This window comes from Eucalyptus grandis, chromosome 11 (assembly GCF_016545825.1).
Source record: "Eucalyptus grandis isolate ANBG69807.140 chromosome 11, ASM1654582v1, whole genome shotgun sequence".
In the NCBI taxonomy this organism is placed as follows: Eukaryota; Viridiplantae; Streptophyta; class Magnoliopsida; order Myrtales; family Myrtaceae; genus Eucalyptus; species Eucalyptus grandis.
The window spans coordinates 46410313-46424064 of record NC_052622.1 but is presented as its reverse complement, the minus strand read 5'-3'; the positions used below and the strand labels follow the sequence as shown (position 1 = coordinate 46424064).

At 39.3% G+C, this 13752-nt stretch overlaps 1 protein-coding gene across 1 annotated transcript; it reads right to left on the bottom strand.

The window, feature by feature from the left end:
* Window positions 1-10390: 10390 nt before the first annotated feature.
* LOC104427966 (cytosolic sulfotransferase 5) lies at window positions 10391-11386 on the bottom strand. The gene has a single exon (XM_010040971.1). The coding sequence runs from the start codon at window positions 11384-11386 to the stop codon at window positions 10391-10393; it is 996 nt and encodes a 331-aa protein (XP_010039273.1).
* Between the last annotated feature and the right edge of the window lie 2366 nt (window positions 11387-13752).

Genomic DNA, 13752 nt, shown 5'->3' with positions numbered 1-13752 from the left:
ATGAGCCTCATCAACTATCGAGCAACTCTCTGTGTATCTCGTCTTTTGTATGTCGCCCCAGCTAAGTCCTCCTCCTTTCTCTCTTCCCTTCAATATTTCCTCAAGCTCTGTATAAAAACGAGGATTACATCAAAACCGATCACCAGTGAACCGTTAATATAAATATCGGATCTGAAATTTAACATAGTATCTGAGCATCCATTCAAATTTGTCGCAAACCCTTCAATTAATTGTTTGGTTCAAGTTTTTAGATTGACGATACACTTTAATGAGCACGAGAAATTTAGTGTGATTTGATAATAACATAAGTAATGATAAACCTATCTAAACTATTATCGGACAGGGGGGATATATTTCAATTGCTTCTTATAGACCTCAGAATCTCTTGCTAACTTCCATATCATCAGGCTCAAAAGGATTGCCGGAGTATCGTGACTCGCTATCGCCAACACGATAAGATTGTCCACAATCGTCTCTTCATCGATTGGTTCTTCATTCTCATCCCTCAATGCTAGCAAGCAGCTTATCACGTCGTTCTTAGCATCTAACGTTCCTGCCGAAATCTCCTCCTTCCCGTTCCTCAAAATTGGCAAAATGCAGTCCACGATCCTCGACCTGACTTGAAGCCCCTTCGAAAAGACGCTGCCCGGGAAATTCAATGGGAGAGACCAGATGGCCTTGAAGGCAAGACTTAAATCGTCAGTCTCTCCTTGGTGAACTCATTCTTGGTGTCAAAGAGGATGTCGGTTGCTACGTTGAAAGTGAGCTTCTTCATGAAGACGACGGCCTTGATGGTCTCTCTCTCTCTCTCTCTCTCTCTCTCTCTCTCTCTGGGTTTTTCGAGAATTAGGTTTCTAACTATGTCATCCATTCTTTTGACATAGTTTTATAGGCTTTCTGGTTTCAAGAAGCTAAGCATCGCCCCCTTATTAATTTGTACCTGCAGGATATTATGTGAATATTTATACAATTCATCATCCATGAAAGTGCAGTTTCAAGAATTTATCATAGCTAATGTATTCTCGTAAGGCTTTAGCATTTGCATGGAATGTGGTCATTATCTCAAATGGTTAAAAATCCGAATGACGCTTCAAATTTTAAGAGCGAGCACTTCCTAATTTGTGACTACGAACGCCCCCGATCAGTGCAATGGCAAAATTATGAAAGCAAGTGCATAATCGCTAAATTACAAAAACTAGTCACAATGATAACTCAAAAACTCTGTTTGGCAATCAAGATAAAATTTGAAATAGGATATGAATTATCCTATCTTAAATTTGGTGCTTGCTTAGGATAGGATAAAGTTGGATATAAAAAGATATAAACTGAATAAAATTATCCTATGGAAGAAATAAGATAAAAGTGGATAGGATTTCTAATATCTATAAAAGGAAAGTTATTTTTCTTGAATAACAAACTTATTAAATTAACAAAATTAAAGTTAAATTTTAATATAAATAATATTTGAATTCTAATTTAAGAAATAAAAAATAAAAAAATAATTTTTTAAAATTTAATCTTATTTTATTTATGTATTCAACTTAAATTCTATCTTATAATATACATTCAATCTATAAATTATATATTTATATTAATTACAAATTTTAGATATTTTTGTATTGTTGGTATATTAGTATAGTTTACTATTTAATAAAATTTTATTAAAGAATGATGGAAGGGGAAAAATAAGTAATAAAGAAAATAATTTAAAAAATGAGGAAAAATAAAATAAAAAGAAAATAGAAATAAATTGGGAATAGTGTCGAGAAAATTTTTCACCATCTCCGTTTATAAACTTTTAGGTGCATTTACAATGATATGCCGTTGATATATAATGTGAATATATTTAACTTTAATATTGAGATTCACCTTTGATATAAAAAAATTCAGGATTTCATATCATATCCTATTTAGTCCTATCTTAATTAGAAATCTAAACGACCAAACATAACAAAAGTACATGGATCCAGTGAGTTCAAAAAGACTATTTTTGCTAGCAATGGCCTAGCTTGTGTGGGGTTTTTTTTGGGGGCAAGGACATCATCATCAAAAAATAGGGTCACCGAAGATCAGATGATCGTAAACTTAGTCTAGTCCTCTCAATGAATGGATCACACTTGGCAATACCTATGCATTTGGTCAATTGATATCGGCAATGAGATACAAATTAAGAATGATATTGACCACGACATACAAATTAAATATGGGATGGAATTGTAATAAGAGGACATATTCATAAAACTTCCCTAACAACGTTCTTGTAGTGATCGTCCATCTCTATATGGCAAGCAACGACCAAACAATGATATAAAAGAAGTGGAAGACGTTAATGTGTGTGTGTGTTTTTTTTTTTTTTTTTTTTTGTGGTTGAATGAAAGAGGTTAAAGTTTGCAAAAATTCTTTCTTTGTCTTCCCTCTTGATGTTAGAATGCACATATGAATGAGGTGTATTAGAGAAATCTCACAATGGAAAATTGATATGATGTAGAGTACTTAATATCTCTAAATCGACTCATAACTTATTCTTTCGAGTGAGTATGGATCCAACTAAATATATTAAGAGGCTCGAATATGGGCTCTCTCTTAGCGATCTCCCCATGCAAAGGTATCATACTTTTACTATGCATACCAACAAATGATATTAGAGCCGATGATTGTGGTTTTTAGGCAAGTAGATGTTGTGGTGTAGCAACGCGGGCCCATAGGGATTCAACTTAAGATAAGTTGATGCAGAAGAATACTTGAATTAAGGGGGACAACCCTAACACTGAGCTCACATGTGAGAAAGAGATTGTTACTTGAATTAAGGGGGGAACAATTTTAGTACTAAGCTCACATGTGAGGAAGAAATTGTTAGGATATATGTGCAAGTAAGTTGTATTAAGGAAATTCTACATCGGAGAATTGATGTGGTGTATACCAGTTAATATATCCTAGTTGGCTCAGAACTTATTGGCTTAAACTTTTAAGTGTAGTGGGTCCAACTGGATATATTAACGAGCTCAACTTTTGGCTTCCTCTTAGCGATCTCCTCATGCGAAGATATCGGCCTTTTACTATGCGTTCTCAACACTTGATTCCTCACTATAAACTCCAAAACAATAGGAAGTTTCAGCGGTATATGCAGCAAATGTTTCTTTGGAATGACCAAACGTCCATCAAGATCATATATTATTCCAAGAAATAAAGCCTAAATCCATACTTAAGAATGCATTCTCCAAAGTGTCAAGACGCAATCATTCAAGGATCAATGGAGTTTCCAACTTTGGTGCCATAGTTAAGTATGTATGGACATAATCATTACTCCTATGTTTTCAACGCTTCAAAGAAAAATTGAAGCCCCATCATGATTTGTTCGAAGAAAGTATTGTAGAAAATCAATCATTCATCTTATTCTTTCTACAACATTCTCAAATAATTCTGCATCGTTAGAGCCGCTCCCTCTCGCTGGTAGAGATTCCCTCTTCCGATTCTATGGAAGCTTTCACCGCCACACCATAAACTCCCGGTAAGAATCCTGTCCTCCAAATGTAGCATTTTCCCCCACACGCCATGGATACCCATCCAGCAAACCCTAAATTCCCTCCCACTGGAACAAACCCTAACCCCCCCTTCTGCTAGATCTCAATAGCGCTGAAGGAATCGTCTACAGCCTTCGTATACTACCACAAAACCTTCAGAGCTCCCTTCAATCTTCTCCTCTCCAAAACCACAAACCTCAACTAGTAGAAAAAGCTTGTAATATGCTGTCAGTATGGAGCACCGGGATGAGAATCAACGTCGCCTTGCTGCCCTGTGCAAAAGTTTAGGCTATTTATGGTCAGAAAGTGATGTGGTTGAAGTGCAACAAGAAATCCCTCCCAACAAACGAATAGAATGTAGTCATACTCTCTTCGGTAAGCTATACTCGAAACCCAATGTGAACTTTCTAGCATTCAGTAACACTATGATAAAAGCGTGAAAAACAGAGGCTATTGTGTGTACACAGAAAGAACCAGGGCTTTTTTCCTTCGTATTTGAATTAGAGGAAGATAAGGAGAGAGTTTTGAAGTTTGGACCATGGTCCTTTGCTAGCAACTTATTAGTGTTAAAGCAATGCAAGCCAGAAATCCCAAAACACTGCTATGATTTTTCCATATCTTATTTTTGGGTGTGTATTGTTGGTTTACCCCCGGGATGGCTCATAGAAGAAGTATTTTCTGATGTTGCTGGTAAAGTGGGAGTAGTCAAGGAAATACAACTAGAGTCCAGAGGAATCAGCCCCTATAAAACCTGTAAAGTCAAAGTGAAGTTGGAACTTTCAGCCCCTCCCAAAACAGGGGCTTTAGTAAAAATCTGGAACAAGAATCTATGGGTGGAATTCAAATATAAATGTCTCCCTCACTTCTGCTACTCATGTGGTTGAATCGGGCACTATGCATCATATTGTGAAGAGATACCATATGAAACAACTAATTGGGCAGCTAACAAGGTTGGTAAGTACGGACCTTGGCTCAAAGTGGAAGTAAGAGATTGTAGTCCACATTGGGAAGCATTTTATGGTAAGGCTGATCCAAATCAGGAAGAAGAAGAATCAGTCCCTGAAACTCCCTTAATGACAGTCAATATGGAAGTTGTTGCTTGGGCAGAAGCTAAGACAAATACCAACCCTCGGAACAAAAAAAGAGTTGACAGCCCATCTTCAAAGGAGGGCAGCGAGGAAGGAGATAAAAGTACAGTAGTAAAAGAGGGGCGTGGAAAACAAATATTGTACCTAGAAGGCCCTAATGAAGCAGGATAAAAACCTACAGGATGTGATGTTAAGAAAATGCTGAAGTATCAACAAGCAAAAAAACATAAAAGAGTAGAATTTACTAGCTCTTTTGTTCTTGATGAAATGGAGTTATTAGAGACCCCTGTCCAGCTGGTAAAAGAGGGGAAGGATTGGGCTTTAGTGGCTAGCCCTAATAAGCCACCAAAAATGCCATGAAGATCCTAAGCTGGAACTGTCGGGGGTTGGGCAACCCCCTGACAGTCCAAGAAATTAGAGCCTTAATGGTTCAAGAATGGCCCAATATGGTCTTTTTGTTGGAGACCAAAAACAAGGAGACGATGGTAGATAAAATTAGAAGAAAACTACGATTCCGGCATATGTTTATAGAGCAACCAATCGCACAGCTGGTGGCTTGGTGCTTATGTGGAATGAAAAGGTGGATGTTAAAATAAAATCGAGTTTGAAAGAATATATGGATGTGGAATGCAAGGATCTTTCAAGTGGCCATATTATGAGAGTTACTTTCATACATGCTTCCACAACTTTTACAGAGAGACTTCTATTATGGCAAAAGATACGGGATTTGCACTCCAACAACCATCATCCATGGCTTTGTGTGAGGGACTTTAATGAAATCCTATATAGTTGGGAGAAGGCTAGGAAGAAGGAAGCTGATCAACATCGAATAGCAGCCTTTCGGGAAATGCTTAATGATTGCTCCTTAATGGATATTGATACAAAAGGTTGTGCTTTTACTTGGGCCAATAATAGAGATGGTGAAAATTTAGTGAAGAAGAGGCTAGATAGAGCATTATGTACAATGGAGTGGAGAATTACCTTCCCAAATGCTGAAGTGGTGGCCCTCCCAGCGGTTGGTTCAGACCACAGCCCACTTTTACTGTCTCTACATCCTGTTAGGGAGAAAAAAAGGAAGGAATTCAAGTTTGAAGCCTACTAGATGGAGGAAGAAGAGTGTGGGGGAGATTATTAAACGTTGTTGGGGAGGTAACTAGCCCTATCAAACAACCTTGTCCCAGAAAATATAGCATGTAACAAGGGAATTGACAGCATGGAGCAAAACTAAATTCTCTAACGCCTCTCTCCAAATTAGAAGTCTAAAAAAGAAACTCATTGATATCACAAATGGGGACTTTGAATTTTCCAACAAAAAGGAACGCCAAGAAATAAAAAAAAAATATTGAGCGGCTTTGGCGTTGGGAGGAGATGTATTGGGGAATGAGGTCTTGTATAAATTGGCTGCGTTGGGGAGATAGGAACTCAAAATATTTCCACGCCACCATGGTCCAACGAAGACAACAGAACAAAATTTCTATGTTGCGCCTTAATGAAGACACTTGGTGTAGGGACCAAACAATAGTAAAATAGCACATAGAGGAGTTCTACTACTCCTTATATGAATCAGAGGGTCCTAGAGAGTTTCAACCTATTCTGGACATGTGTCCAACTGTCATTAATGCGCAAATGAATGAGAGCCTCCTAATCCCAATTACTATGGAAGAGGTCAAATAAGCGATTTTTTAGCTGGGTACACTAAAAGCCCCTGGCCCGGATGGTCTAAATGGACATTTTTATCAACATTACTGGGAGGAGATCAAGCTGGATGTGCTGAATATGGTCAGAAACTTCTTTGAATCAGGTGAGTTTGACCCCCTTCTTAACAAAACTTACATAACCCTCATTCCCAAAGTCAAAACCCCATAAAGTATTTGTCAGTTCAAGCCAATTAGTCTATGCAACTTCAGCTACAAAATCATCTCAAAGGTTTTAGCAAACAGATTGAAACCATGGCTTGATGAGATAATAGCCTATGAACAAAGCGCCTTTGTTAAATGACGATAAATACAAGATAACGTTTTTATAGTTCAAGAAGTGTTGCACCGGCTGAGAATCAGAGAAAGAAAGAAGAAATTCCAAGCAGTTCTTAAACTAGATATGAAAAAGGCCTATGATAGGGTGGAGTGGGATTTCTTAAAAATGAGTATGCTAAAGATGGGGTTTAGCGCAAAATGGGTTGAGCTGGTCATGGCATGTGTTTCTACGGTGACATTTAGTCTTAAAGTGAATGGCGATCAAACCCGGTATTTTACACCCACACGGGGATTAAGACAAGGAGATCCATTATCGCCCTACCTATTCATATTAATGGCTAATGTTTTCTCCTGGATGATGCACAAAGCAATTAAAGATGGGAGCCTCAAAGGAATAAAACTAAACAGGTATTGTCCCACATTGTCTCACATATTATTTGCCAATGATGCAATAATTTTTATGGATGGGACAGTTAGAGAATGCCAAAATTTGTCAAATCTCCTGAACCAATATTGATATGCGACTGGTCAAGCTATCAATCTAAACAAATCAAGAGTGTTCTTCAGCAAGGGTTGCCCCAAATCCTTAAAGAGTAATATGGCCTATGAGTTGCGAGTACCTATTATTGACAAAACAGGGAAATACCTAGGAATTCCATATGATTGGGGACAAACAAAAAAGGAGATGTTTTCATGGATTATGGCGAGGGTGAACATGAAGCTTGAAGGCTAGAAAGAAAAACTATTATCTAAAGCTGGCAAAGAAATATTAATAAAAGTCGTGGTACAGGCTCTTCCTCAGTATGTTATGTCCATTTTCAAAATTTCAATCTCAGTTTGTAAAACCATAGAACAACGGATAGCAGCTTTTTGGTGGAAACAAAACGAGTCCAAGAGAGGAATGCACTGGAAGAAATGAGAAATTTTGAAATGCATAAAAGACGAAGGGGGTCTTGGGTTTAAAGACCTAATCATTTTCAACAAGGCAATATTAGCCAAACAAGCCTAGAGACTTTCACAATCACCTTCAGCTCTATGGGGCCAAATCCTAAAAGGAATATACTATCCAAATGGGGACCTATGGAAGGCAAACACAGGACAAAGACCCTCTTAGGGGTGGCGCAGTCTTCTTATTGGCCGAGACACTTTAGAACCGGAGGTGAAGTGGATAGTGGGAGATGGGCAAAGCATTAACATATGGAGAGATAGATGGTTTCCAAGAGGAGTGATAGGAGGACCGGTAAACAATGATGATCCTGAGATGGTAGCTGAACTAATGAACAATGAAAGGAGCCTATGGGAGGAGTCTAAAGTTCAAATGCTCTTTGATGAACAAGTTGCTCAGGAAATTCTTTCAACTCCACTCAGTGCTTAATCACAGCCAGATAGGCTCATATGGATGGGGAATCATTCAGGGTCTTACACAGTAAAAAGCAGCTATAACAGAGTATGTTCAATGACCAATCATCCTGACCCCAACAGTGCAACAACCTCCTATCAGCCACCTAGATCCCTTTGGATTAGGCTATTAGACACTCCAATTCCCCCTAAAATAAAATTCTTTCTCTGGAGCATATGCCAAAATGCTATCCCAACCAAGGAAAATCTCTACAGAAGGAGAATATTACTTGACCCCCTATATCCACTTTGTCTTCACCATCTAGAAACAGCAGAACACTTGTTCTTCTTGTGCAAAAAGACAAGGAAAATATGTCTTGACCCGCGCCTTAACCTATATGACAAAACGATATCAATAACCCGTATCGACAAGTGGTTTGCAGAGTTCTTCAACGCAAAAACAGAGTTACCTTCGGCAGACATGGTGGCAAGCACGATCTAGTTGATATGGAAGCTCCGAAACTACTACATCTTCAGATCTCGACCTCCCAATATCGAATCAATCATAGATCTTGCTCACACCTAGGTCCGGGCCTTCTCCAGATGGAACCAGAAGAAAGAACAGCAAAAATCCAGCAAGTCAGACATAACAGGGTTCTGGACGGCTCTGAACAGTAATAGCTTCAAGCTGAACGTAGACTGCTCTTGGAAGAAGGGAGAAGAAAAGAGCTCGGTCGCTGGGATTATTCAAGACTTGAGCGGCTTATTGATCGACGGATTTGCTGATGAGATTCGGGCTGCATCTTCTTTGCATGCTGAAACCCTAGCACTTTAGCATGCGTTGAACTTTCTGAACCAACAAAGAGGAAGTAAAGTGGATACTGTTCAGTTTGAAGACAGAAGCTGGGAAGTACAATGCGACAACTTCGCACTCATGGAGGCCCGTTTGGGCCGGGCTGCTGATCCATGGGCCGTGATGAATTTAGTGTTCGAAATGAGAGAAATCCTTCAACAGCTTTCATCCGTAAAACTCTCCTACTACCCCAGGGAAGCAAACCATGCAGCTGATTGGATCGCCAAAGCGCATCGCCTCAAGTCTTTACCCACAAATTGGTTATATGCACCACCACACCCCCTTTTGAATATTTTATGTTCTGAAGCTAAATTACCGTCTACTTGTAATCCTTGTTTTAAATGAAAGAATGTCTTATTTCCGACCCAAAAAAAAAAAAATCTTATTCTTTCCGCCAAATAAGATAGACATAACCAATCACAGTATAGGAGACATGAACTATCGATGTTTTCAGATGTGGATTTCAACCTACAAAATTTAATTGTTTTTGTGTAGTACAATGCAATAAAGTAAAGATAACTGAAAAATAATAAATTTGTTTGATTTATGCAGGGCTTCTAAGGGCGCGTTTGGTAACGTTTCTGTTCAAAAATTGTTCCAATGAACAGAAATAGAAAAAACTATTTCTGTTCCGAGGAACAATTTTTTACCAAAAAGACGCGTTTAGTAAACTTGTTCGGGAATAAAAAATGAATAAAAACACGTTTGGTAAATTTATATTTTTTGTTTCTTTTAATTTTTATTATTTTTATTTTATTTTTCCTTTTTTCCTTTCTTTTTTTTTTTTTTCTTCTTTTGGCTGGTCGTCGGCCTCCGGTGATCGGCCGACGGGGGCCAACAGCCTCGCCCAGCCATGGCGAGGCTCGCCGGTTGGCCCTTGGCGAGGCCGAGCCTCGCCAGGGGGTCGGCGAGGCTTCGGCGAGGTCTCCGCCCTCGATAGCGTTGCCAGCCCTCGACGGCGTCACCGGCCCTCGACGACCATGGCCCAGGCCGGCGACCGGCCAAAGAAAAAAGAAGAAGAAAAGAAAAAGAAAAAAAAAGAGAAGAAAAGGAAGAGAGAGAATTGTTCTTCAAGAAGGGTTTCTGGAACAAAAAAGTAACTTTTTTTTGTTTCTTTTTTTCGTTCCAATTTTGTTCTGGGAACAAAAAACAGTTTTTGAACAAAAACGCAAACAAACGCGTTTCTGTTCTTTTTTTGTTCCCGGGAACAAAAAAACAAAATTTTTGTTCAAAAAAAAAAAGAACATTACCATGCAGGGCCTAAGTAGATGGCCAACGGTAATTATAGTGGTGGTACCGTAACTGTTTTTGACAAGAATAACAGAACACAAATCCACAAGCTCCCAGAGAGCAGGAAGGCAGTTTTCTATTAGCCAACTAATTGTCGGCCTAATAACATCTGCAGATGCCAAGAATACAACATAAACGAAGACTAGAATCACAATGGAGATGAAGCCACGATTGACAATGCCACACCTCCCCGGAGGGCGAACAGTCGAATCGTTTCTTTGATTTTTTTTGTAACATTTACTACTTTTTCTCCTCCACCACCAAACCAAACATCTTAAAAACTAGAACATAACAGACCGAAATTATTGACCGAGTGTGTTATATGTACTAAAACTTTAAACCAGAACCATGGAATTTCTCTTCCATGACACTGTCAATTCTCTTCCCCATGTCAGCACTCATGTAATTCCCCCAATCTCCAACCTCGCCTCTTCTGAAGAACCACTTGTTCTCTACTCCAAGAGACCCCTTCTCGCTCTTATTGACCTCCAATGCACTCAAATTGTCGAAGCTACACATCCTCAGTATTCCCTCCACAGTCCCGTCTTTCAGTTCTTCTTCGCTGAATGGACATCCCAGGAAATCGGCCAGCCTCCTCAATTGAACATGCGGGTCCTCTGTCATCTCCTCATACATCAAGAACAACACCTTTCCAGGCATCTCCGAGCTCGCCTTGTGGTAATCCAGCACATGCTCCCAGTAAGGCCCATAGAGGCTCAGCCCTCGAGAAAACTTGTCGAGGCACTCCGGGAGTGGAATCTGGCCTTTTTCTTTGGCCTTCACTTTGTTGGTGAAGTGCCACAACGAGACCAACACGTCCTTAGGGTTCCTACACAGATAAACCAGCTTGCACGTGGAGTCCCTCACCGACCGTGGAAGTGAGGAAAAAGGCAAGTGGGTGGCAAAGAGCCTTGGGGACGCAAAAGCAGCGAGATCGGGATTTTCTTGCTCGAGATAGAGCTTGACATCCAAGAAGGGCACGAGGTCGTGGGGGTTCTGGGTTAGGAGAGGATGGGGTTGTTGTGAGTCCAAGTCAGAGTACTTGGCGCGGTTCAAGAGAGAGAAGAGGACGGCCTTCAGCCAGGTGGTGCCGGATTTCGGGCTGGTGACAAGGAGGATGTCTGAGGGCTGGGCTTGGAAGTGGTTTTGGAAAGCGAGGACACCCTTCAAGAGATGAGAGGGGAACCAGAAGCCCTGGTACAAGCAGAGAGTGGGGACGAGCCAGTCTTCTTCCAAAGGGAGAGAAATGAGCAAGTCTTTGCATGCTTGCGACGTTTCCTCGTCTCGATCACAGAAAGAAGGAGGAGGTTGAGAGGCTTGCATGGCAGTGATGGCGGTGGTGGCGGTGGAGGAGGAGCAGGAGGAGGAGGAGGAGGAGAGTTGTCGAGGATTATTCTAGCTAGCTAGCAGTAGGGTTTAGTTAGGAAAGGCTTAGTTGATGTTGTCTGCACAACTGCATTAAATAGAGGCTTCTTGCATGAGAAAGATCGTTGTGAGGATAAGGTTGGAAACCCAAAACGAAAATTTTCATATGAACAAAATGGTATGTTTGATCCACATCAAAGATTGACTTTTGTAATTTATACAATAAAATGTTGTTTGATTTCTGTTAAATTTTGTTTCGAGTTAACGAAACCTGACCTAAGATGAATTGTAGGGAAGCATGGAGTTAATTTTTTGATGTTGATTGAGCAAGTTTCAGACTTCAATTCAGGTAACTTGCTTATAAGGATCGAACTGGAGTTGGCACAAGAAAGAAAATTTTATCTTTGCCTATTTTGACTCATCGTGAGCTTTCTTCTTTGACTTGGCCAACATGGGTGCAAGAAAGGAATACAATATACGGATGTCTTGCCTTGGGGAAGTTGGTTTGATATTGTCATATTGGAGTCAGACCTGATTTCTTGTCTCTGCATATATATTCTTTTGGGTCAGATTGTGAAGGGTAGTTGTTCGTTGAAGCACCGTTCTCAACGAGTGCTTGATGCGGGTTTCCCTTCGAGGATTTCTTCGTGAATGACATCAATAATTCAAGTGTTGAATCAGATTAAATATTTGTGGTAAGAATATGCATATAATTCCTTCGTGAGATTGAGAGATCATTTAGCGATAAATTATGGGACTAAATATTATATGTGTTATTGGATATAATGAAATTTGGAAAATACTGAGTGTTTGAGTGACTCAAGTGTGATTGTAATCTCTGTTATATTACTTAATCTATAGCATAATTCATTGTTGCTCTCGCATGAACGTAGGTCACTATAACTAAATTAACAAATCTCTTGTCCAATTTTTTTTTTATTCTGTGTATTTTATTTTTCAATCGCTTGCTTTCACAACCATTTGTATGAACAAATTTGCATAAAAAACTTTTGCCAAGTCCTAACATTATCGATGCTTTCATATGACAAACGTCGTTATGTTTGATATATAGCGCCAAGGGTTGTAAAGATTGACTTCTACTTTCAACGTGCAAATGAAAGGAAATCATTTAGTTAGAGGATCCAATCAGAGTCTGACATCACACTCATTTATTTTTGTTTAAATTCGCAAGCGGGTTATATCCATATTTATAATCCTCTAATAAGAGGTCTGGCTTTGCGAGGGTTCGAGAAAAATACATCTCTTCAGTTAGGAGTGCAATATCAAGTCAATAAATAATTTGGTGTACCATTAATCCGTGTAAGTGAAGGCGCAGATAGAGCACCAAGCCTCAGGTCCATTACTGTATTATTTTACTTGTTTATGCCCGCAACGTAAAGATATTCGTACATGTACATATCATCTATTTTTTAAGCTTTTCAAAAGTAAGTTTAAAGGGTAACTTCGTTCACTATATCAGGATGAGCAGCGTTACCATGACTAAAGTAAAGGTCGCATATCTTATCGCTCGGATCTGGTGTATAAACCCAAATTAAATATATGTTAAGGTCCATCTGTTTTAGATATGAGAACAATTTAATTTAATGATTCGCATGAATATCGACTGGTTTTGAGAAAGAGATGGATTACCGCCTCTCTAAATAATATTAAAATACACCCACTATCCCACACTTGGTTCACGATTGTCATTAAAGTAATTAAATCGCTATATCAACTAACAAGGATTGGAAATGCTAAAGTAGGTACGCACACTTTCTCACAGGCATCCGTCTTAAGATATCTTTTTAGTTGTACTTATATAGTACAAATTGTTTAGGGAGTCCTACACGATAACTGAAATCAAACACATAAGGATTCCGTGATTAAAATTAGGGGTGATCCGCTCCTATCTTGAAATCGGGAATCGCCCACTAGTTTCTAGACTCACCTAGGAAGCGAACCACCGGTCTGGTTCAATTTCTGAATTGGTCTACATAACAGAAAAATCACTATAAGATTTTGCCACAAAATTCAATAGCTTCACTTCAGATGTTTCCATAGTCTACATTACATATCAGATGTGAAAATGAGTTTGTCACAAGTTTGCAAGAGCAAGCAAACAAATGAAATAAATCAACTTGTCAACTGAGGATAAATGGACAGGTAGTTCTTACCATTCCCAGTGAAAACTTGAAACGTTTAGCGGACGTAGATTTCATCATCTCCGGCGAAACTACAAGGGGACCAAAAGTATCCTCCCAATGAACCCCAGTCCGCAACAAGTTATCCGATGGCACACTTTGCGACACGTAATTCGAAACAAG